General features: G+C 56.3%; 1 protein-coding gene across 1 annotated transcript; it reads left to right on the forward strand.

Annotated features, from left to right (window-relative positions):
- The first annotated feature begins 7861 nt into the window (after nucleotides 1-7861).
- Nucleotides 7862-13276, forward strand: Lsm4 (LSM4 homolog, U6 small nuclear RNA and mRNA degradation associated). The gene is made up of 5 exons (XM_051169554.1): nucleotides 7862-7933; nucleotides 11257-11298; nucleotides 12537-12635; nucleotides 12709-12889; nucleotides 13126-13276. Exons 1-5 carry the CDS (start codon nucleotides 7931-7933, stop codon nucleotides 13215-13217), a joined length of 417 nt encoding a protein of 138 aa, XP_051025511.1. The 5' UTR covers nucleotides 7862-7930; the 3' UTR covers nucleotides 13218-13276.
- The last annotated feature ends 8361 nt before the right edge of the window (nucleotides 13277-21637 follow it).

Below are 21637 nucleotides of genomic sequence, written 5' to 3' on the forward strand. Positions count from 1 at the left end.
GGAGAGGAGTCGTCCTCAGAGGGCCAGCTGCTGGTGGAGCGGCCTTGCTCCTGTAAGGACCCTAACTGAACTCAGTGGGTCACAGGGAACTGAAGGAGAGAGAAACATATTTTTTGTTTAGATCACAAGTGGAGGATGAGAAAAAGACTTGTGAGAGAGCAGATGATGTTTATCCCCTTAGAAGTTGAACCACCGTGTGGGGGAGATTGGTTGTTAACCAGCTGAAAAACATCCTTGAACAGGTTCTGGGAGGAGATATAAATGTGAGCCAAAAACAAGAAGCGGGGCCTTTGGAGAGTTGGAATAGTTTTGGCTGTTTGCCCCTCCATTCGAGGGAAGGTTTCAGGCCTCTGGGCTCTGGCTGAGGCTCTGGGTTCCAGAAGAAGAAATCCTGCTGATTATGCCAGGAGAATTGTTCCTTGGAACTGTTATCCTTATGGTTTTGTTATTGTATTCTTTAAACCTTTTTTCCTATTGTTTAGATTAGTTGGGTTATAAGTGAGGTACTCTTAGTTAATAAGTTCATAATAAAATATATTTGTTAAGAAAATTGACCTTGGGCTGGAGAGATGGCTCAGCAGTTAAGAGCACTGACTGCTCTTCCAGAGGTCATGAGTTCAATTTCCAGCAACCACATGGTGGCTCACAACCATCTATAATGTGATCTGATGCCCTCTTCTGGCCTGCAGGCATACATGCAAGCAGAGTACTTCATTCATAATAAATAAGTAAATAAATTCTTTAAAAAAGAAAAAAGAAAATTGACCTTATAGAGAACAAAGGAAAGTAAAAAAGGGAAGGGAAGGAGGGAGGGGAGGAGAGAGGGAAAGAAGGGAAGGAGGGAGGGAAGGAGAGAGGGAGGGAAGGGAAGGAAGGGGGAAGGAGAGAGGGGAGGGAAGGAGAGAGGGGAGAGAAGGAGAGAGGGGAGAGAAGGAGAGAGGGGAAGGAAAGAGAGAGGGAGGGAAGGAGAGAGGGGAGGGAAGGAGAGAGGGAGGGAAGGGAAGGAGGAAGGGAAGGAGAGAGGGGAGGGAAGGAGAGAGGGGAGAGAAGGAGAGAGGGAGGAAAGGGAAGGAAGGGGGAAGGAGAGAGGGGAGGGAAGGAGAGAGGGGAGAGAAGGAGAGAGGGGAGGGAAGGAGAGAGGGAGGGAAGGGAAGGAGGGAGGGAAGGAGAGAGGGGAGGGAAGGAGAGAGGGAGGGAAGGGAAGAGAGGGTAAAGGAGAGAGGGGAGGGAAGGAGAGAGGGGAAGGAAGGAGAGAGGGAGGGAAGGGAAGGAGGGAGGGAAGGGAAGAGAGGGTAAAGGAGAGAGGGGAGGGAAGGAGAGAGGGGAAGGAAGGAGAGAGGGAGGGAAGGGAAGGAGGGAGGGAAGGAGAGAGGGAGGGAAGGGAAGGAGAGAGGGAGGAAGGAGGAAGGGAGGGAAGGAAGGAGGGAGGGAAGGAAGGAATGCAGGGAAGTCAGTTGGCCTAGATGCAGGAGGGGCCTGGGCACACCCAACAGTCCCCTGGGAACAGGCCTGGACTACCAGGGAAGGAGGCTGCTGCCCAGAATTGCACTGTGTGCCAAGCCCTGGTCTTCAACAAGCCCAAAAACAGAAAAGAAAAGGCTGGGCTGTGGCTCAAAGGGAACAAGCTGGCACCTGACACCTTGTCTCAAAGCAGCGGCAACAATAACAATAACATTATTATAAATAAAATAACAAAACAATAATAAAATCAACAGTATTTAAAGATGGCTTAGTCAGGGTCAGGCATGGAGACACACACCTCTAAGCCAACATTGGAGAGTCAGAGGCAGGGGGATCTCTTGAGTTCCAGGCCATCCTGGTGTACAGAGTGAGTTCCAGGACAGCCAGGCAGTGCTGGAAACTGACCTGAGAGATCTCATGGGAAGCCTGGGACATGGGGCAGTCCCAGGGATCCTTGTCTTCCCCTCTAATGGTCACTCTGTTGTTTTTCTGATGTAGAATTAAGACAGCATTTTATGTGCTAAGGATAGTGTTGAGCCTAAGCAGCTGAGGGCCTCCTGACTCTCCACCTCTGGGCTGAGATGGCAGGCTCTCCCAAGATGCCCAGCTTTGTTTTGTTTTGTTTATTTTTATTTATTTATTTATTTATTGGTTTTTCGAGACAAGGTTTCTCTGTGTAGCCTTGGCTGTGCTAGACTTGCTTTCTAGACCAGGCTGGCCTCGAACTCAGAGTGATCCGCCTGCCTCTGCCTCCCGAGTGCTGGGATTAAAGGCGTGCGCCACCACGCCCGGCTTTGTTTTGTTTATTAAAATTTTTTTTTTTTTTTTTTGGTTTTTTGAGACAGGGTTTCTCTATGTAGTCTTGGCTGTCCTGGACTCGCTTTGTAGACCAGGCTGGTCTCGAACTCACAGCGATCCACCTGCCTCTGCCTCCTGAGTGCTGGGATTAAAGGCGTGTGCCACCACTCCTGGCTGGTTTTTTTTTTTTTAATTAGATTTTTTTATTCGTTTTTTCCCCCTGTTTTTTACTTGTATGAGTGTTTTTCTGTTCTTTTCTTGCATGTGTGCCTGGCACCTGTGGGCCAGAAGAGGGGAACAGATCCCCCTGAAACAGTTACAACTGGTTGTGAGCCCCTGTGTGGGTGCTGGGAGTCTAACTCAGGCCCGGAAGAGCAGCAGTGTTCTCTCAGCTCTGTCACCTGTGCTGGTCCGGGTGAGTGACAGCCTAGCACCCAGTGGCCACTGATGTTAACCTCAGGACAGACTACCATCTCCAGTGTGGGGTTTGCCCCCTCTCTCAGCTTTCTCTCCTGGTCTGGCCTGTTGGTCTGGTGTGTCCCCTCCTGGGTGACACTCAGTGGAGGCTCAGACCACACAGAAGCATCAGGTGAGGTTTTCTGAAAGCTGGGTACCCCTGCATCTCATTTGGGAGGAGCCGGGGGCCCCCACACCTCCTGGGTAATGCCCCACTCTGATGAAGGCATCAGCTGTGTCCTGTGCGGGGCCCGGAGCCATGTGTGCCATTTGGAGGCCTTGGCCCTCAGTAGGAAAACCAAATCACTTATGCCTAGGCCAGCACATTCCTGGGGCATGGGCCAAGGGACACTGGCTGGGGGTGGGGCAGGCCAACGGGAAGGCTTGTGTGTTTTCTTATTGGTTTTGTTTTACTGAGACAGGATCTCGTGTAGCCCAGGCTAGCCTCAAACTCATTATGTAGCTGAGGATGCCCTAGAACTGATCTTCCTGAGCCTGGGATAGCAGGTGGGCCTCCCCGTGGTCAGGGCTAGGTCAGGGGATAGATAGCCCGAGTCACGCCTCTCTTGTTCTTTGCCCATAGCTGTTCTCTGAGCCAGTTGACCTGTGAACTTCCGGCAAAGTCCGCTGTCTCCTCAGGGATGCTGGGATTATAGCCGTGTACTGCATATCTGGCTTGAACTCACTTTCACCTGCTGAGCCATCTTCCTGCCCCACCCCCAGCTTCTCCAGAGAATGCTGCAGGGGCCTTTGATTATATGTGTGGGAGACGTTGTGCACACAGGCAAGGTGCCTGAGGCCAGATCAGGGCATCCGATCGGATCCCCTAGAACTGGGGTTAGTACAGGGGATCGTGAGCCAGTGTGTGGGTGCTGGGAGCCGAACCCAGGTCCTCTGGAAGAGCAGCCAGTGCTCTTAACCCCAGAGCCATCTCTCTAGCCCTGCAAAGGTTTGGGGGGTTTTGTGAGTGCAGGTATCAGTTACCTGTTTTCTATACTTCCATGTGCGGTAGAGACAGACACAACCCCCCCCCCCCCCCCCCCGCGCAGTGCATTGCCCACACATGCTAGTTCCCGGCTTAAGCCCACTTCCCTGTGAACAAGCAGTGACTTTGGGGCTCTCAACACCCTGGGTGGCATCAGTCAATCGCTCCCCTGGAGGCCAGGAGCCAGACCACACCCCGGACAGCACCCGCCATCTGGAACATTCTGTGAACACCCTGAGGAAAGAGGACAAGTACAGCCAGCAGCGGCACCTCCAGGGCCTCAGCCCGGCCTGCTCAGGACATAGTATAACAGATTTTTGTGTGTCACAAACCCTGGCAAGAGCTGAGGACCCCCAACTTCACCCCCTCCATTCTGGGCATAGACCAGCTCCCCGAGTTTGACAGCAGATCAGGTGTCTTTACTCACCGAGCCATCTTGCAGCCCCCACTTTTTTTTCATTTTCCTCCCCCCTCCCCAGGATTTCTCTGTGTAGCCTTAACTGTTCTGGATCCCTTCTGTAGACCAGGCTGGCCTCGAACTCACAGCGATCCACCTGCCTCTGCCTCCCGAGTGCTGGGATGACAGGTGTGTGCCACCAGGCTCAGCTCTTACTTTGTTTTTTTTTTTTTCTTACTTTGTTTTTGAGGCAGCTTCTCACTGCATAGCCCTGGCTGGTCCAGAGCTTGCTGTGTAGATCAGGCTAGCCTCGAACTCACAGATCCACCTGGCTCTGCCTCTAGAGTGTTCAGGAGTAAAGACACGGCCGCCATACCCACCCATCCACCCCATCCTTCCTTTCTTTTTCACTCTCCCTTTGTTTTTAAAAGTGTTTTGCTATACAAAGCAGGCTAGCCTGGGACTTGGAGCAATGCCCTTGCCTCTGCTCCCAAAGGCTGTAACCAGGTAAAAGGATACCAGGAGTATGGCCCACACCCACACACCGTTGGAATTCTTCGTTTGTTACTTTTGGCTCTGGTTATGTTGAGGCAGTTTTGCTTTGTAGCAGAGGCTAGCCCCTACTTTATGGCAATAAGCATCCTCTTTCCTGGGTGCTGTATTAGCACTCCGGACGGCTTCTATGGCGACACTCTCATACACATCTGACACGTTTCCACCACATCCTTTCTCTCTCCCTTTCCTTCCCCACCGGGTCTGGGAGCTCCCCAACCGCGCACACACGTCCTCCCCTGGAGCAGGACTCAGACTTTTTGGCGAGACCCGTGGCTATCACTCTGCTATTGCACCGATGGGCACCTGTGGCTGCTAGCCCCACCCCCTCACTGATCCCCGTCTCGTGTGTGTGTCAGTGCGCATGTGCTGAGCTGGCAGGTACACTGGTGGTCTTGTGTCAACCTGACCAAAGCTAAAGTCAACCTAGAGGAAGGGGCCACAGTGGAGGAGATGCCTCCATGAGATCCAGCTGTAAGTAAGGTGCGTGCGTGCGCGTGCACGTGCGCATGCGTGCGTGCATGTGTGTGTATAGCCCTGGCCTCACATTGTATAGTCCAGACTGGCCAGCATGTGCCGTGTAAGCAAGAAGCCCATGTAAAAGGCACAGCCGCACACGGCTCAGCTCTGGGGAGTCTGAGGCAGTGGGCTGCCAGGAGCTCACTGGCCAGCCTAGCCAGAAAGGCAAGCATCAGGTTAGATAACAGATTCTTCCTCAAAAAATAGGATGGAAGAGACACACGTGGGCACAAGTACCCTCCCCCACATGTGCATACAGGACACAAACATACTACAAAACAAAGTTTAAAAGTTGTCCTTTTAAATGTAAAAAATTTTTTACATTTTTCTTATTTATCTGAGGGGGGAGGGGGGCGTCCACTATGTGGGCGTCAGGGACTGAGCTCGGGTCATCAGTCTTGGGAACTAGCTCCTTTATCTGCTGAGCCATCATCTGGCAGGGCCGGTGGTTCTGAGTTTGGAACCATCCGTCCCCAGTTGGAAGAGGTGGCACAGGAGTGCGCAGCTGCAGCGCCCAAGCCACTCTCGGCGACCTCGGCGCTAGCTGCTGGACCGACCGCTTGCGGGCATCTTGTCTATGAGCTGTAGGCGCAGGGGAGCAAGGCGTGGGGGGGGGTCGTTTATTAAGACTGTTGCTGGCTTTCTCCCCTGGCCATCATGCACACAGGACCCAGGTCTGGCCAGTCAGAGGGACCTTTCTCCACCCGCAGTGATGGCTTTATCTAACCCTGGACATAGCCCCGCCCCATACTTCCTGGAACTCACCTGCTATGACCCCAGGGCACCCACTAAAGGCAAACTTGCGAAAAGCTCACTAGGTCACGCAGGCGCTTGGAAACCCCAAGTGAGGGGCTGGGGTCGTGGCTGGGGGGTGGGGTGACAGCCTAGACTCCCAAAGTGTGGGCGATGGGGCGTGGCTTATGGGTGGGATGAGGCCTGAGATTTCATCCAGGCTGCCGAGGAAGGGGTGGGGGGGGGGGTAGGGGAGCGGCACCAGGAAAATAGAGGAGTTATCTAACCCAAAGCTGAAGAGACTCGATTGCGCCACGCGGGGCGCCCAAGCAAAGGTTTCCAACTAGAAAAGGGAATATTGGAACCGGTCGAGGAAGCCTGCTCGGGAGAAAAGTCTAGAAAAGGCACAAAGCGGTGGCCTACGATTTTTCTCCCTGCTTTACCGCCACACTGACGTAGATGTCCTGTGTAGCCACGAGGCAGCTTTGCCCTGGTCCCTTGTCGCCGAGCTTCCCCGCGGCACCTCAGGTCTCAAGGCGCAGCGTTGAGTTAGCCAAGGCTCCCGGTGAGGGCTGACGTTAACTTTGCTAGAATTCAGCCAGTCTTACTGTTTGGGTGTAAGGTCGCCATCGTGGGGTGCTCCTTCCCTGGGTGTCCCAGATCCTCACCCCCACAGGAGACATCGTAAATCCTTTGTCCCCATCTCAGAGCCAGAATCTGGGGTGCCAGGGACTCCCTAACCTAAGACATGAGGTCACTGGGTCCCCTGCCGCCACATTTTTGTTTTGTTGTGCTTTTTGGTGACAGAGCCCCGTAGACCTGCAGATGGTGACCTTGAACTCCTGACTCCTCTGCCTCTACGCCCTCAGTGCTGAGATGACAGCCACGCTCCACTGTGTTCAAGATTTCCTCTTCAGGATTTACTGGGTTTTATTTTCTTGTCAGCGGGGCGGGGCCAGAGCTCAGGGCCTCTCACTTCATCAGTCAGAGCCCCGGGTCCTGTGTGTTGCCAAGGGAGTCTCCTGGGGCAGAGGATCCGCGCAGGGGCAATCTCATCACTGACATTCTGTGCCAGGGCCTTTCAGCAGCTCGGTAACGCAACTGCCCCAGTTGGGGCAGCTCAGGGTGGAGCTGCCATTCCATCCCCAGCAGCCAAAGAAAATAAAAATAAATAAAAGGGCCGGCGAGATGGCTCCACACGTAAAAAAAACCTGAGTTCTCAAGAAGGCCACATTAAAACATGGAGCTCTGCTGGGCGTGGTGAGTTCGAGGCCAGCCGGGTCTACATTGTTTCAGGCCGGCTAGTGCTGCACTGGGAAATCCTGTCTGAAAAGAAAATGATAGTTACAAAGGAAAAGCAAGGGGCCGGTGCGGCGTGGCAGCACTAAGGAGTCGGGATAGGGCTGCTGCGGGCTCAGGTCAGCCTGGCCTCCACGGCAGCCTCAAGACAGCTCTGGGGGCTGGAGAGATGGCTCAGAGGTTAAGAGCACTGCCTGTTCTTCCAAAGGTCCTGAGTTCAATTCCCAGCAACCACATGGTGACTCACAACCATCTATGAGATGTGATGTGTACTGTATACATAATAAATAAACAAATCTTTAAAAAAAAATAAATAGAGACCGATCGCCAAGGTGCACCCGGGGCGGCTTTCCCTGCCCCTCGCCGTGCACTTGCTGTAGCCGGCTTCGCCCACGGGGTGGCGCCCGACCAGGCCCAGGAGCGAACGTCTGCGCAGGCGCCATCTCCCAGCACGCACCGGGAGTGGGAGCGCGGGGAGCCTGGGCCTTTTGCGTCGCTCCGGTGCCTCGCTTTACGGCCGCCCCCCTCAGTCCCACGGTGTGAATACGGCGCACCCGGCCGTCGTGCGCCATCAGGCACCGCCCGAACCGCGACGATTGGGTTGAGTGGCCCTGAGCCCCTCGCTGATTGGCCAGAGCCTCTGCCAGTCATTTCCAGGCCCGTGGCGCGCGGCGGGCCGCCGGCGGGAGCGCGAGCGGCTGAGCAGCGGCGGAAGTGTCTCCGCTGGGAAGATGGTGAGGGCCGCGGGGCGGCGGCGCGCGCGCTCGGGGGCGTCGGGCTGCCGAGAGCTGGGGGAGACCGAGGCGGAGGCCGGGGCTTCTCCAGGCTCTCGGCCCGTCGCCGTTGGGGACTTGTCTCTTTGGACGGACACGTTTTTGGTTTTTTTTTTCGCGGCCGGAAGAGGGACTGTGATCGCTTCCGGGATTTGTCCCCGGTCATTGATGGGAGCGCTGCGTTTCCGGGAAGTGGGCAGGGCTCGGGGCTCACGTGGCCTCCTTAGCCGACCCGAACTTTTATCTAGTGTCTGACCTCAGCTGCCCGCGCCTTTTGCTGAAAATCCAGCCCCGGGAGAGTGATGCTTGTCCTCCAGGGATGCACTGCACGTCCTAGGAAGGAGGAGGAAGTGCTTTCTCCTGGTTCAGACCCCGCCCCCCCAGCCCTGGGTGACAACGTGGTGGCGTAGAGGAGGGCGGGTCCCCCTGTTGCGCCCATTGTTGAGGGCGTATTGGCCCAAGTAGGCCGAGCCGGATATGCCCATCTTCCCCTGTTCTTCATGCTAGGATGGTCAGTTCTGTTTGTTGGTTCGGTTTTCTGGAACTGGACGTCATGTAGCCCAGGCTAGCCTCAAATGCATGATTCTCATGCTGCAGTCTCTAGAGTATGGAGAGGATACGTATATACCTCCACACCGGCTGGGTACAGGACAGGAGGCACTGTCTCGTGTAGCCCAGGCTGGCTCTGGACTCCCTATGTAGCCGAGGATGACCCTTACCATGCCTACACTCCATAGTAACACCTGGTTTGTGTAGTGCGGGAACTCAGGGCCGCGAACGTGCGGGAGAAGCACTTGTTACTGGGTGCACCCTAGCCCTGCCCTTCCTGCAGGGGCGTCCCGACACCCACCCGAGCAGTCACAGACACTCCTCAGGTCTCTGGTCAGCCCGAGACAAGAGTGTCCCAGCCGAGCGTTCCTGAACTCAGAGAGCCCCAGGCCTTGGTCCTCCACCCATTTCATCCCAGCGCTGGACTCCAGAGAGTCTGGACGGTGGCCAAGAAGGAATGTCCTACCCTGAAACTGGCTCCTTGAGTGGGAGAGACTGGGACTGGAGCCCAGAGCCTGTGGCTGTGACACCTGCTGGTGCTGTGTGGTGCTATGTCGTTCCCCCCCCATGCCCCCTTCCCCCCCCCCCACCACCACCAGAGCCAGGCCCCAGCTGCCCTGTGCACCCTGGCCCGTTTCACTGTGTAAACACCTATTTTTTGTATTGTTATTTTAGGGGGCCTGGTTCTCATACCACAACCCAGGCCTTCCCAGCCACGGCACTGACTCAGTCCCTTTCCCTGAACCCCACTTGTTCCATTCCTGTCGCCCCCTCCACACTCACCCAGTGGCCACCACAGCCTTTCAGGGTTGTGGGCTGGAGGTGACATCCTGTCTCCACAGCTCGTTTACCTTACCTGTGGTGCTGGACAGGATGCACCTGTGCCAGTTGCCCCCGGTGGCCAGTGTCCCCAACCCTGTGTGTTCAGCAAGTGTTTACTGCCCCTCTCCACCTCAGCAGAGCCCACACCCACACTGATCTCCTGTCTAGCCGGGGAGACTGGTGCTAATCGCCCCATAATTACAGAGCGGCCTCTGCTGCGGTGGGTGGAACCAGGCTGGCAGCCCAGGGTGGCCATTAGGGGCCAGGCCAGAGGAGGATGCGCTCAGCAACATTGGGCAAGGAAAGTCTGGGCGGTGGCTGGGAGGGACAAAAGTTCAGCAGGAGGCTGGGCCTCACCATGGCCACCTGGCAGCAGTTCCAGGCCTGTGCTGGCCACAGCAGCTCCGCGGGAGCTGTGTGTGTCTGTCGTTTTGCAGTGAGCCCATGCTGTTGCTTGTATTTGAGGATTTAACTGTTCTGTTTGTTCCATTTTTTCTTGTTTTTTGTTCGTTTTTTTGGGGGTGGGGGGGGCTCGAGACAGGGTCTCTCTGTGTAGCCCTGACTGTCCTGAACTCTCTTTGTAGACCAGGCTGGCCTCAAACTCACAGCGATCTGCCTGCCTCTGCCTCCCAAGTGCTAGGATTAAAGGTGTGTGCCACCACGCCCAGCCTGGTGTTTGCCTGCCTGTGTGTCTGGGTGAGGGTGTAGGATTTCCCGGATCTGGGGTTACAGTTGTGAGCTGTGATGGAGGTGCTGGGAATTGAACCCAAGTTCTCTAGAAAACCAGCCCGTGCTCTTACCGCTGAGCCATCTCTCCAACCTTGTTTCTTTATTGAAACAGCGTCTCATGTAGCCCAGGCTGGCCCCACGCTGTAGCCAAAGATGATTGTGCCTCTGCCTCCCTGGAGCTTAGTCACAGGCTGTTATGCTGCGGCTCTTTTTTTTTTTATTTTAGGGTCATCCTGGACACTATTGTCACTGATCACCATGGCCAGTCACCCACCACCCATTTTCATCAAGCCTATCCATGCCCTGCCCTCTGCCCTTCTTGGAAGCCTCTGCAGGAAGTGGGCTCCAGCCTTACTTCCTGCCACTGAGGCCTCCCCTTCCTTGTCAGGAAGGGCCACAGGCTACAGGTCACCCAGGCCCCTCATGACCCAAGTCAGCATGCTGGGCATGACAGCCCTGGTCTAAGTATTTTTATTTCCTATGCATCGTTGCATTGGTGTTTTGACTGCATGTGTGTCTGTGCGAGTTTGTCAGATCCCCTGGAACTAGAGTTTCAGGCAGGTGTGAGCTGCCATGGGGGTGCTGGGAATTGAGCCCAGGTCCTCTGTAAGAGCAGCCAGTGCTCTTAACTGCCAGCCATTTCTCCAGCCCTTGTTTTGTTACCCCTGCTGGCCTGGAACTCACAGAAATCCACCTGCCTCTGTCCATCAATGCTGAGATTAAAGAAGTGTACCCTGAGCCCAGTTGTGTTTTGGGTTCTGTGGGAGTTTTGGAGACAGGTCTCGCGTAGCCCAGGCTGACCTTAGACAGTAGTTGAGAATAATCCTCTGCCTCAGCCCCCAGGTGTGTCGCAGCGCTCCTGGCTTGTGTTGGGTTTTGTGGTGCTGGCACTGGAAGGCAGAGTGCTTGTTACCAGCTGCTCTGTCACTGGCCCTGCCCCGGCCATGCCCCAGAGACCCTTCTGGAAGCACAGGGACTGCCGCACAGCAGAAACAGCAGGCAGGTGTGTAGCACTGGACGTTCAGACCCCTGGGGCCAGCCTGGGCTGTAGGACAAGACTGCCTCAGAGAGCAGCCAGACAGGGAGGTCTGTCACCGTGACCCGATCACAGGCATGGGCATTGTGGGGAGCCATGCCATGGCCGTCCCTGCATTAAGCTCCTCACACTGGTGTTTGCCTTCCAGCTCCCCTTGTCGCTGCTGAAGACAGCGCAGAATCACCCCATGGTAAGTCAGCCGGCTCTGAGCCTCCTCCTTTCATGTGTCCACACCCCAGGCCTCCGCAGGGCTAAGAAGAGCAAGTCACGCAGGGAGGATGGCAAGATGGCTCAGGGGGTAGAAGTGCCTATTACCATGCCTGAGGACCTGAGTTCAAAGCTAGGGTCCACAGATGATGGGAGGGGGGCACTGACTCCCTCAAGCTATCCTTCCCTCCACTCACAGCCTCCCTGCGTACAGACAAAATGACATATGTAATAAAACAGGAGCAAGGCATCCAAAGAAAGCCTTAGAAAATAACTGCAGGGTGACGCACAGTGCGACTCACATGACCGGTCCTGGACCCAGAGTCCCAGCACCCGCCATCCCAGGTGTCCTGCCACCGATGCAAGGCCAGCGCAGCCAGCTCTGGAGACTGTCTCAGGAGTGTGAGGTGTCCCAGCATGCTCTGGGCCTGGGTTCCATCTACAGCACCACAAGAGGAAGGCTGTTCTGACATGTAGTGTGTTCGCAGGCTCACACAGCCAGAGCCCAACCTGTCTCCTCCCAGAGCATTCTTTTTTGTTTTGTTTTGTTTTGTTTTTTTGTTTTTCGAGACACAGTCTCTCGGTGTAGCCTTGGCTGTCGTAGACTTGCTTTGTAGACCAGGCTTGCCTCAAACTCACACTGATCCACCTCTGCCTCCCAAGAGCTGGGATTAAAGGTGTGCACTACCATGCCTGGCCTTCCAGAGCATTCTTAGCACCTCAAAGTCGACTTTGTTTCCCGCAGACCTGTCCCGAGTCATTCCCCCCCCAGCCCTCCTATTGTGCCCGCCGTGGCATCTTATAAGCATTTCCTCCGAGTGAGGAACGTGGCATGCTGTGTCAGTCAGCAGTCTTGAGTTACCTACCTTTCTTGGTTGTGTAATATTCCTCCTGTAGTTGACCAGACTGGGCTTGCCCATTGTTTCCTCCCTGTCCTCCTGCCTTTGCCTTCAGAGACCTGGAGTCACAGGTGTGCCACCATACCCAGCCAGTGAGGAGTTTTATGTTTATCCGTGCATTGAGTGGGGAACTTGGGCGGTGCCATTCATCACAGTATTTGCATATGAGTGAGACTTCAGCCTCTAAAGGTTATGTTTAGTTGCACAAGAGGCTGCAGTTTCAGGGTGAGAGAGGCCAGGTGTGTCTGCGTACTGTGGCGGGGGGAGCGGGTGGGCCCGAGTGGGCCCGGCTACTCAGGCTGGGCTTACGGGGTGTCCGCAGCTGGTGGAGCTGAAGAATGGGGAGACGTACAACGGGCACCTGGTGAGCTGTGACAACTGGATGAACATCAACCTGCGGGAGGTCATCTGCACGTCCCGGGTGAGTGGCCTCACCGGAGGGCCCGTGGCTGGGCTGGGTGGACTGTGACGGCGGTGACACCTCCCCTCCACAGGATGGCGACAAGTTCTGGCGGATGCCTGAGTGCTACATCCGCGGCAGCACCATCAAGTACCTGCGCATCCCTGATGAGATCATTGACATGGTGCGGGAGGAGGCCGCCAAGGGCCGCGGGCGAGGGGGACCACAGCAGCAGAAGCAGCAGAAAGGCCGCGGCATGGGCGGCGCTGGCCGAGGTGGGGACTCAGCGACAGGAGGGAGGGACACCCGGGCACTCGCCTCTCTGCCCTGCACTGTCGCCATGAGGGGCATGGTGCTGTGGGCCTGTAGGCCAGTGAGGATCTGGGGTACCAGTGTGGGCCCTTTCCCGGGGCTCAGCACAGCCTGGACTCTCCACAGGCCACAGAAGGGAGATGCTCATCCCTGCGCTGGGAGACTGCAGTCTTAGCTCCTACCTCTCTGACCCCTGCAGGTGTGTTTGGTGGCCGGGGCCGTGGTGGCATCCCGGGTGCAGGCCGAGGCCAGCCGGAAAAGAAGCCAGGGCGGCAAGCAGGCAAGCAGTGAGTGGCCGCAGCGTGGACAGAGCCCAGGACGGTGGGCAAGGCCTCTGGGCACCTTCCAGTGAAGCCCCACTCAGCATCTGGTCTAGTGAGGTCCTGGCCACTGACTCGGTTTCTGAAAGAGTTTTGAATTGCCTCTGGTGCCCTGTGTGTCCTTTGGAGGGCAGCTCTGCCAGGCTCTTTGAGCTTCATGTTGGAACCACACTTCAGCACGTGGCGGGCCTGCCTGTCCCTCCCCAGCCTGACCCCTGGCTTATTCTGTTACCTGTTACAAAAATAAAGGCGAGCACCACGGGAGGGACAGCCCTCCCACCGCCATTGCCAACCCAACTCATGGGAACAATTCCACAGACTTCTGTTTGTCTGTCTGTCCGTGCGTCTGTGTCTCCTGGTCCTGCTAGCCAGGGTGAGAGTGCAGTAGATGCCACACTTAGAATGCTGGGGCACGAGTGCTGGGGCACGCCTGTAATCTCGGCACTCGGTCTACAAAGCAAAGCCGGGACAGCCAGGGCTACACAGAGAAGCCCTGTCTCAAAAAACAGAGTTCAAGCCAGCTGGCTGTGAGGGTCTGTGCTGTTCTGTGTCCCCTCAGCTGGAGCCTGAGCGTCAGGCTGCTGGTGGCCTTGGCATTGTGGCCTGGTCTTGGTGCAGTCTCCCAGATGGGCCACCCTTCCCACAGCTAGGTCAGTCCTCTGACAGCACGTAGGACACACTGCACCAGGCCACCATGGAGACCTACCCTGGGGTAAGGACTTCGGCAGGTGTAGGCACCCCAGCTCCAGGCATGGGCTTGCCCTTCCCTGTGACCACACTTCAGATCTCTGAGCCACCTGGTGTGCCAGTGGGGGGAGGAGTGCGTGAGTCCCTGACTGTCCTATCACAATGTTGCTCAAAACACTAAACATGGACAATCTACCATTTGCATTTTTGCTGTTTGTTTTTGGGACAAGTTCTGGCTGGTCTGAAACTCAGAGATCCTCCTGCCTCTGCCTCCCAGAGTGCCGGGATTAAAGGGGTGCACCATCACTGCCAGGATATCTGTAGTTTCAATGACATCAGCTCCTTCACACTGTCCTCCAGACCCCTCCAGGTCCCCTGTCTCAGTTTGCTTTGCTGAAGGTCAGGGCTTGTCACAGCCCTCAGCCCCTGGGCCCCTCTGTTCACACCTATGCCTGACCCCCCCCCCCACCCCACACACACTCCTGCAGTACAGGACATAGAACAGCCACTTTGCCTCCTTGGTCATGCACCCTGGCTTAGGTGCATTGGCTTCTAGAAGCTTCTGAGGCAAGTGAGGTTTCTGTGTTCTTCCCAGTGAGTTCCAGGAACCCAGCCTCAGCCCCTCAGAAGACAGGAAACCAGAAGACAAACCGAGTTCCCGAAGGCTGCTGCCTTCCAGATCCTTCTGTCTGAGCCAGGCTTGCTGGGCTGCTGTCTACACCCATCGCCTGATCTCAGCTGCTCTCCCGTGGGCGGACCTCCCCCGGGACCTTGCTGCAGGGTGACTCACCCAGGTCCCAGGTCCAGGGACTGCGGAGGGGCCGCCTTCCCACTGTTTGTCCCAGTCCCACTCCTGGCTCCTTGAATGCAGACCTTAGTAAGCTTAAGAGGCACTGGGCGAGGCTGCGGGCACACAGGGGCCATCCAAGTGTGGGAGCCTGGCACCAGGCCAACAGCAGAGCCCTTGGGGGCGGGGGCCTGCCACAAAAGGGACAGATAGGGACGAGAACAGAGCAGGCCAGCTGAAGAGGCAGCCAGGGAAGAGGCCAGCAAGATGGCTCTGGGTGGAGGTGCTTTCCGCCAAGCCCAACAGCCGGGAGTTTGATTTCCAGGATCCGAAGAACGGATTACCACAAGTTGTCCTCTGAGCCCCACATGCCAGGGAGGCCTAGTGTGCAGATGCGTGTACAAAGCTCTGTAGGGTGGCTCTGAGCACTGAACTTGGGGGTGTGTGAGAGAATCACAGGGCCAGCATCCTAGGGAGTTACTGCACCCTGGGCAAACAGATGAGGAAGAGGTGCTGGGTGGAGGAGACTCGGGGAGGCCCACCCTTCAGAGAGGGGCTGCTTCCAACAGCTCTCCCTGCGCATGGCAGACCCGGGCTCCTCCTCGGCCACACACACCGGCAGGGACCGAGACCCAGGCTGGGCCTGCTCAGCTCTGGCTAATTCCAGTCCACTTCCTGGGGCCTCAAATGGAGAAATGAGGACTCCTGGGTGAAGGCGTCTACCTAACTGTCCTCATGGCAGTGCAAGGCCCCTGAGACCACCCACGGGGAACAGCGCACACCTGGAGCTCTGTTAGCACAGGCTAGCCCAGTCTACGCAGTGAGACCCTGTCCCAAGAAAAATGACAACACGCACGCCATGCACACACACACACACACACACACACACACACGTACACACACCACACATGTACACACAGCCGTTGGGTGGCAAAGCTCCCCTCTCTCGCCTTCTAGAACTTGACCAGCTTCGTCAAGCAGACAGGAACTGGCCAGAATTAGGACAGTGAGGTCCTGGCTCCTGCTAGTCAGTTCATCCCTGTGGGCTCCTCTGCCTGTGTGGAGTCAGCTGGGCTTTGCAGTGATAAACTTGCAAAAAAAAAAAAAAAAAAAAATTTTCCTCCCCTGGGCAGGGGTGTGGCCCTCAGCCTGTGTGCAGGCCTGGGGTTACCTTCCCAGCACTACACAGCAAAACAAGGTCTTTCAGCCTAGCAACGGTGGCCAGACAGGCCTGGAGGCTTTTGGTAAGGTGCCTGGACCAAGTCAACCTCACTGTGCCTCAGTTTCTCTGCTGTACCTGCAGTTCAGTAAGCACTCAATAAATAGTATGCCGATCGCCCTAGGGCCGGCCAGGTATGAAGTAGGTGTCAGTAAGTGCACACTGAGGGTGAGCCATTTGTCTAGTGTCCAGCAACGGTGTGGCACGGTGGTCATCACCCCTGGCACCAGCCTGGGAGGCAGCAGTTGCTAAATACATGTATGGTGTGGATGAACCATGAACCTTGTGCACAGCAAGGACCCGGTAACCATGTGGCACGGCGCCATCACGGTGACCATTTTGGCATATGGCAGGTGCTCAGTATAGCAACCTCCCTAAGGCCAACCTGGTATGCAACAAGTGCTCAATAAGTGCACAGCATGGTAATCACCCTACAGCCAGGCTGGTATAAAGTCAGGACTAAGTACTCAGTAAGACCCCTCAATGTGTCCAGACCTTAGTTTTTACGTGCTATGGAGTCAGTTTTATAACTAATAATAATAAATAATAAGATGCCAGGCAACAGATATTAGATGAGCTTATTAAATGAGCATGGGGCGAGAAGGAAAGGGGGAAGGGGGGTACCCCAGAGAAAGGCAGGTAAGAGAGCACTGTGAGCCGGGCGTGGTCCCAGCACTCGGGAGGCAGAGGCAGGTGGATCTCTGTGAGTTCGAGGCCAGCCTGGTCTACAAAGTGAGTCCAGGATGGCCAAGGCTACACAGAGAAACCCTGTCTCGAAGAACCAAAGAGAGAGAGAGAGAGAGAGAGAGAGAGAGAGAGAGAGAGAGAGAGAGAGAGAGAGAGAGAGAGAGAGAGAGAGAGAGAGAGAGAGAGAGAGAGCGCGCACTGCCTTGTGAGGTGGGTCTGTCCTTTTATATGACCCTGGGCAGGGCCAGGTAGGCGATGACGTCACAGGCAGGCGGAGTCCTGGTCCGCTGGGGACCCGGGCAGTTTCCCGTTAGGCTGAGCCTCGGCGGGGTCCAGCACCAGGCCGTGGTCCCCGCGTGAGCCCTGCAGGCTCCGCCCTCGCGGGCTCGCAGCCACCAGGCGGTGACTCACGCCCTCCGTCCCATCCCGCCTTTGCTGGAACCAGGCTCTCAAGCAGCCACCCCGCCATCTTCGGGAGGGGCGGTGGACATACTTCAGGGCTTCGTTCAGCGCCTAAAAATACCCGCGTCCTGCAGCCTCGCCGCCGCCGCCGCCGCCGCCGCCGCCCTCCCGCCCCGCAGGGCCGGGCCGGGTCGGGAGTGAGTCCCAGGCTCTTAGCCTCCTGGTGCCAGCCCCATGTCCCCCCGCAGTGGCCCCATTCTGTCCCACAGCCCCAGCCCCAGAGCTTTCCTGACTCCTCCATCCCGCAGGCACGGGCCCAGGCTCCCGGCCAGCCAGAGCAGCACGTGCAAAGGCCCCGGGCTGGCACAAGCCGGCTGGGCGCTGGCTCGGCTGCCACTCAGCAGGTGCCCGGTCGGGTCAGGCAGCACCCTGCCCCACCTGCCTCTCCCCGAGGGAGGGTGAGTCACCCCAGACAGTGCAGTTTAGACAACCGGCCTCCCTGACCCCGGCTTCTGAGCAAGCTCAGGCTTTGTTTCATCACATTTCGCATTTACTAAGTAAATTATTATTATTATTATTATTTTTTAATATGCTTTATTTCTGTGTAATGCCTCTGTGGACGCATGCGCGTGCCCAATGCCCAGAGCAATCTGGATCATTCTGCAGGAGGCCTCCACTTCGGTTTTTCTCTTCTTTCTTTTCTTTTTCCCCTCGAGACAGGGTTTCTCTGTGTAGCCTTGGCTGTCCTGGACTCGCTTTGTAGACCAGGCTGGCCTTGAACTCACAGCGATCTGCTTGCCTTTGCCTCCCAAGTGCTGGGATTAAAGGCGTGCGCCACCACTGCCCAGCTTATTTGCTTTTTCAAGTGCTGGAGTCCGTTCTCTCCTCCTCCCTGTGGGTAGCAGGGAACTGAACTGTCTTCTGGCTTGGTGGCAATCGCCTTTAGCTGCTGAGCCATCCTGTCTGGCCCAGCTTTTCTCTGAGGTGAGGTCTCCTGCTGCTCTACAGTTTGCCAAGTAGGGTTGCCTGGCCTTGCAGGCCAGTAAACCCCAGAGCTGGGGTGACCCAGAATTCAGGGATCAAATTCAGGGCCTCATGCCCTGGGTGTCTAGGTTGAGACAGGGTCGCTCCGTAGACCAGGCTGGCCTTAAACTCACAGAGAACCCCTGCCTCTGCCTCTGCCTCTGCCTCCGAAGTGCTGGGACTACAGGTGTGCGCCACCACACCCGGCTTTGTTTTACTCTGCTTTGTCTGGAGACACGGTCACTGTGTAGCCCAGAGTTCTTGGCCGCAGCCTGCCAGGCGCCATGTCCTAGGACTGTACGCTCTAAAGTTGGGAGAAGACAGACCAAGAAATCAAGAATGACACCCCAAAAGGCCAGAGGTCCTTGGGGCAACTGGAGATTCCTGGGGTGGGAATCAGCTGATGTGTCTGCAAGTGGGTGGATGGATGCTGCTGTGGCCGTGGGAACCTGAGGGGTGTGGGGGCGTGGGCGGTGGGAGGACAGGGACAAAGAAATGAGGAATATGGGCAGGGTGTTGGCCCGCGGCAGGTATAGGTCGGAGTGGCCACAAGATCACCCAGCACAGACCCCCCCACCCTGACAACACTACAGCAATGAAAGGGTGGACAGACAGAAGGACAGATGGGAACATCGTGGGTGGTGGATGAGTTGACGGAAGGTCAGGTGGATGGTCGTATGTGTGTGTGTGTGTGTCCTACTGGCCCCACTCTGGCCAAGGATGTGAGAAGCCACACAACATCTGTCATCTTCCTGCTGTGACCAGTGTCTGGAGAGCGGTCTGTGCCTTCTCCCTGCCCCCACGGTGACCCTGGTCCCCTGCAGACCAGACGCAGCAGGGTGGGTGCTGGGCAGGATGCTGGGTGCTGGCCAGGCAGAGGCGGGCAGCCGGGTACCAGATGCCTACCTGCCTCTGCCTGTGAGTCAGCATCACCATGGCAACAGCTCTGCCGGATGCTCTTGGGCCTCAACATCGTCACTGCAGCCCTGCCACCGTCATAGCTGCCTCCTTGGCAGGGGGCACAGATATTTTTAGTACATTTCGGGCATCACTGGAGACAGGAAGTCTTAACTTCTGAACGCTGTGTCCACCTCAGTCTGCTGGAACAGGTGGCGTGTCTCATGGGGCCGGCACTCCTGCAGGGCTGGGTGACCATACCACAGGACGGCACGGCTGGGGTTAACGGGGTTATGCCCAGAGCTCAGAGGGGGAAATACACACTTGGGGGGGGGGAACTGAGGCAAGGAGGGAATTTATGGGATGGTAAATCTGGGGACCCCCAAGGATCACTCCTCCCTCATGCCCTTCACCCCACTCCAGGTCCCCTCGTTGGCATCTGTGCGTTCTGAGGACCACTCTGACCCAGGACCTTTGCTCAGGCATAACTTTCCTTGAGCCTTCTGGAACTATCTCTGCATTATCCACCAATGTGATGGAGCCTGGGAAGCCCCCTTCCTGTTCTTCTCAAGCTATTGGTGTCACCACTCAACTCTATAGCCACCTGCCCTCCCCTCCCCTGCCACCTCTCTCAGGATGAGAGGCCGCAGCCTGGGCTTCCCAGAACCCGGCTGGACCCTGCCTTCTCTTGCTTCTCTTGCTTCTGGTGCCAAGGCCAGGGAAAGACAGGGGTGCCTGAGGCCCCTGGCCTCAGCCCAGCTACAGGGACAGACCAGGCACAAGGGGGGAAGTAACTCCCTGTGTGGAACTTGGCGGCAGCCTCCCTCAGGGCGTGTCCAGAAGGCCACATGCTGAGAGTTGTGGGCAAGCACAGCCCCACACACCCATCCATGGCTTAGTGCTTTGTTGTTGGTTGTGCTTTGTTTTTCCAGACAAGGTCTCCCCGTGTAGCCCTGGTTGTCCTGGAACTCACTCTGTAGACCAGGCTGGCCTTGAACTTACAGAGATCCGCCTGGCGGCAGGCAGCACCACACTGGCTCCAACAGGGCCACCATTTGGTTTTGAGCTCTGTGTGAATTTGGGGCTCCCCAGCACACTCCAATGTTATCTACCTAAATGTGGGGTCACATGAACCCCCTGGAGTTACGGGCTTCCTCTTTTTGTGGGAGGGGCTTCAAGGCAATGGGGAGGGGTCTGAAAGTCATATTGGAAGGGACACAATGTGGACTCCCGTGTCACTACAGTTTCCCAGCAAGGCTTCAGGCAAGGGCTTCAGGGCCCCACCAGCCAGCTGCTCACTGAGTGGATGCTTGTCCATCTTCTTGTAAAATTTTTTGGGGGTACAGAAAAAAATGGACACTGAGGCTTTGTGCCAGGAAATCCCTTACAGGACAGGACTCACACCCAAAGGCACCAGGTTCTGAGGTTCCTTTTGGTAGCGATGGAATTTAGGGCCCCCCCGGGGGGGGCTCTGTAAGTCACTCCCTCTCTTTAGTGAGGTCACCAGTGTAGACGAAGCACTCAGCATCCCAGCCTCGGGAGGCAGACCTGGTAAGCCGGGCTGACTGGGAAACATCAGTGAGTCTGATACCATCACCATCTGTCTGGCCAACAGAGGGATGGCCCGGGTCATACGGTTCCCTGATTTCTTTCTTTCTTTTTTTTTTTTTTAATTAATTTATTCTTGTTACATCTCAATGCGTTCCCTGATTTCTAACCATCCCAAGGTTAGCCAGCCATCACTGTCCCTTGTTAATCGTGCCCCACAGTCAATCTGTCAGCTGGGACGCAGAGAGCCCCGTGGCTGCAAATGCCAACAGGCAGGGTGGCTGGCCTTGGATGGTGAAGTGACATGCAGCGGCATTGCTAAATGGTGCCATGACCACAGCATTCAGTCCAGAACCCCACGGTGATGCTGGCACTACACGCAGGCACGCGTGGCAAGAAGGCTCGGATTCATCCCAGGCTGAGCACTGCTGGAATCGGGTTGAAGTGTCAGGCCAACAGCCTGCTTTCCCTCTGGGACAAGTTGGCACTGCCCTTAGACAGGTGCATTTGTCCCCTGTCCCCTGCAGCCAGCCTCTCATTGGCCCTAGCTTTAGGGCTCCCACTGCTGGGCACATGCCAGGGCAGCTGAGGTACATTGTTTTCAGCTCTCACCTCTCAGGGATGCTCAGCTCCATAGTGGCCTCTCCCTGAGGCTCTAGAAGTGTTGGTTTTTCGAGACAGGGTTTCTCTGTGTAGCCTTGGCTGTCCTGGACTGACTTTGTAGACCAGGCTGGCCTCGAACTCACAGCGATCCACCTGTTTCTGCCTTCCGAGTGCTGGGATTAAAGGCGTGCGCCACCACGCCCAGCAAAAGCGCCATTCTTCTTGGGGGACAGTGAGGGTCGAAAGTCTTGCTTTTGGCTTTTTTTTTTTTTTTTTTTTTTTTTGGGTTTCTCGAGACAGGGTTTCTCTGTGTAGCCTTGGCCATCCTGGACTCACTTTGTAGACCAGGCTGGCCTCGAATTCACAGCGATCCGCCTACCTCTGCCTCTCGAGTGCTGGGATTAAAGGCGTGCGCCACCATGCCCGGCTGCTTTTGGCTTCTTAAAGTCAAGAACAGCTTGCCCATAGGAGCCATTGCTCCCACGGCCCCAACCCACGGGAGTCACAGCACAGTCAGGAACGCAACAAGGGGACAGGA

The sequence above is a fragment of the Acomys russatus genome, chromosome 27 (genome assembly GCF_903995435.1).
Source record: "Acomys russatus chromosome 27, mAcoRus1.1, whole genome shotgun sequence".
Classification (NCBI taxonomy): Eukaryota; Metazoa; Chordata; class Mammalia; order Rodentia; family Muridae; genus Acomys; species Acomys russatus.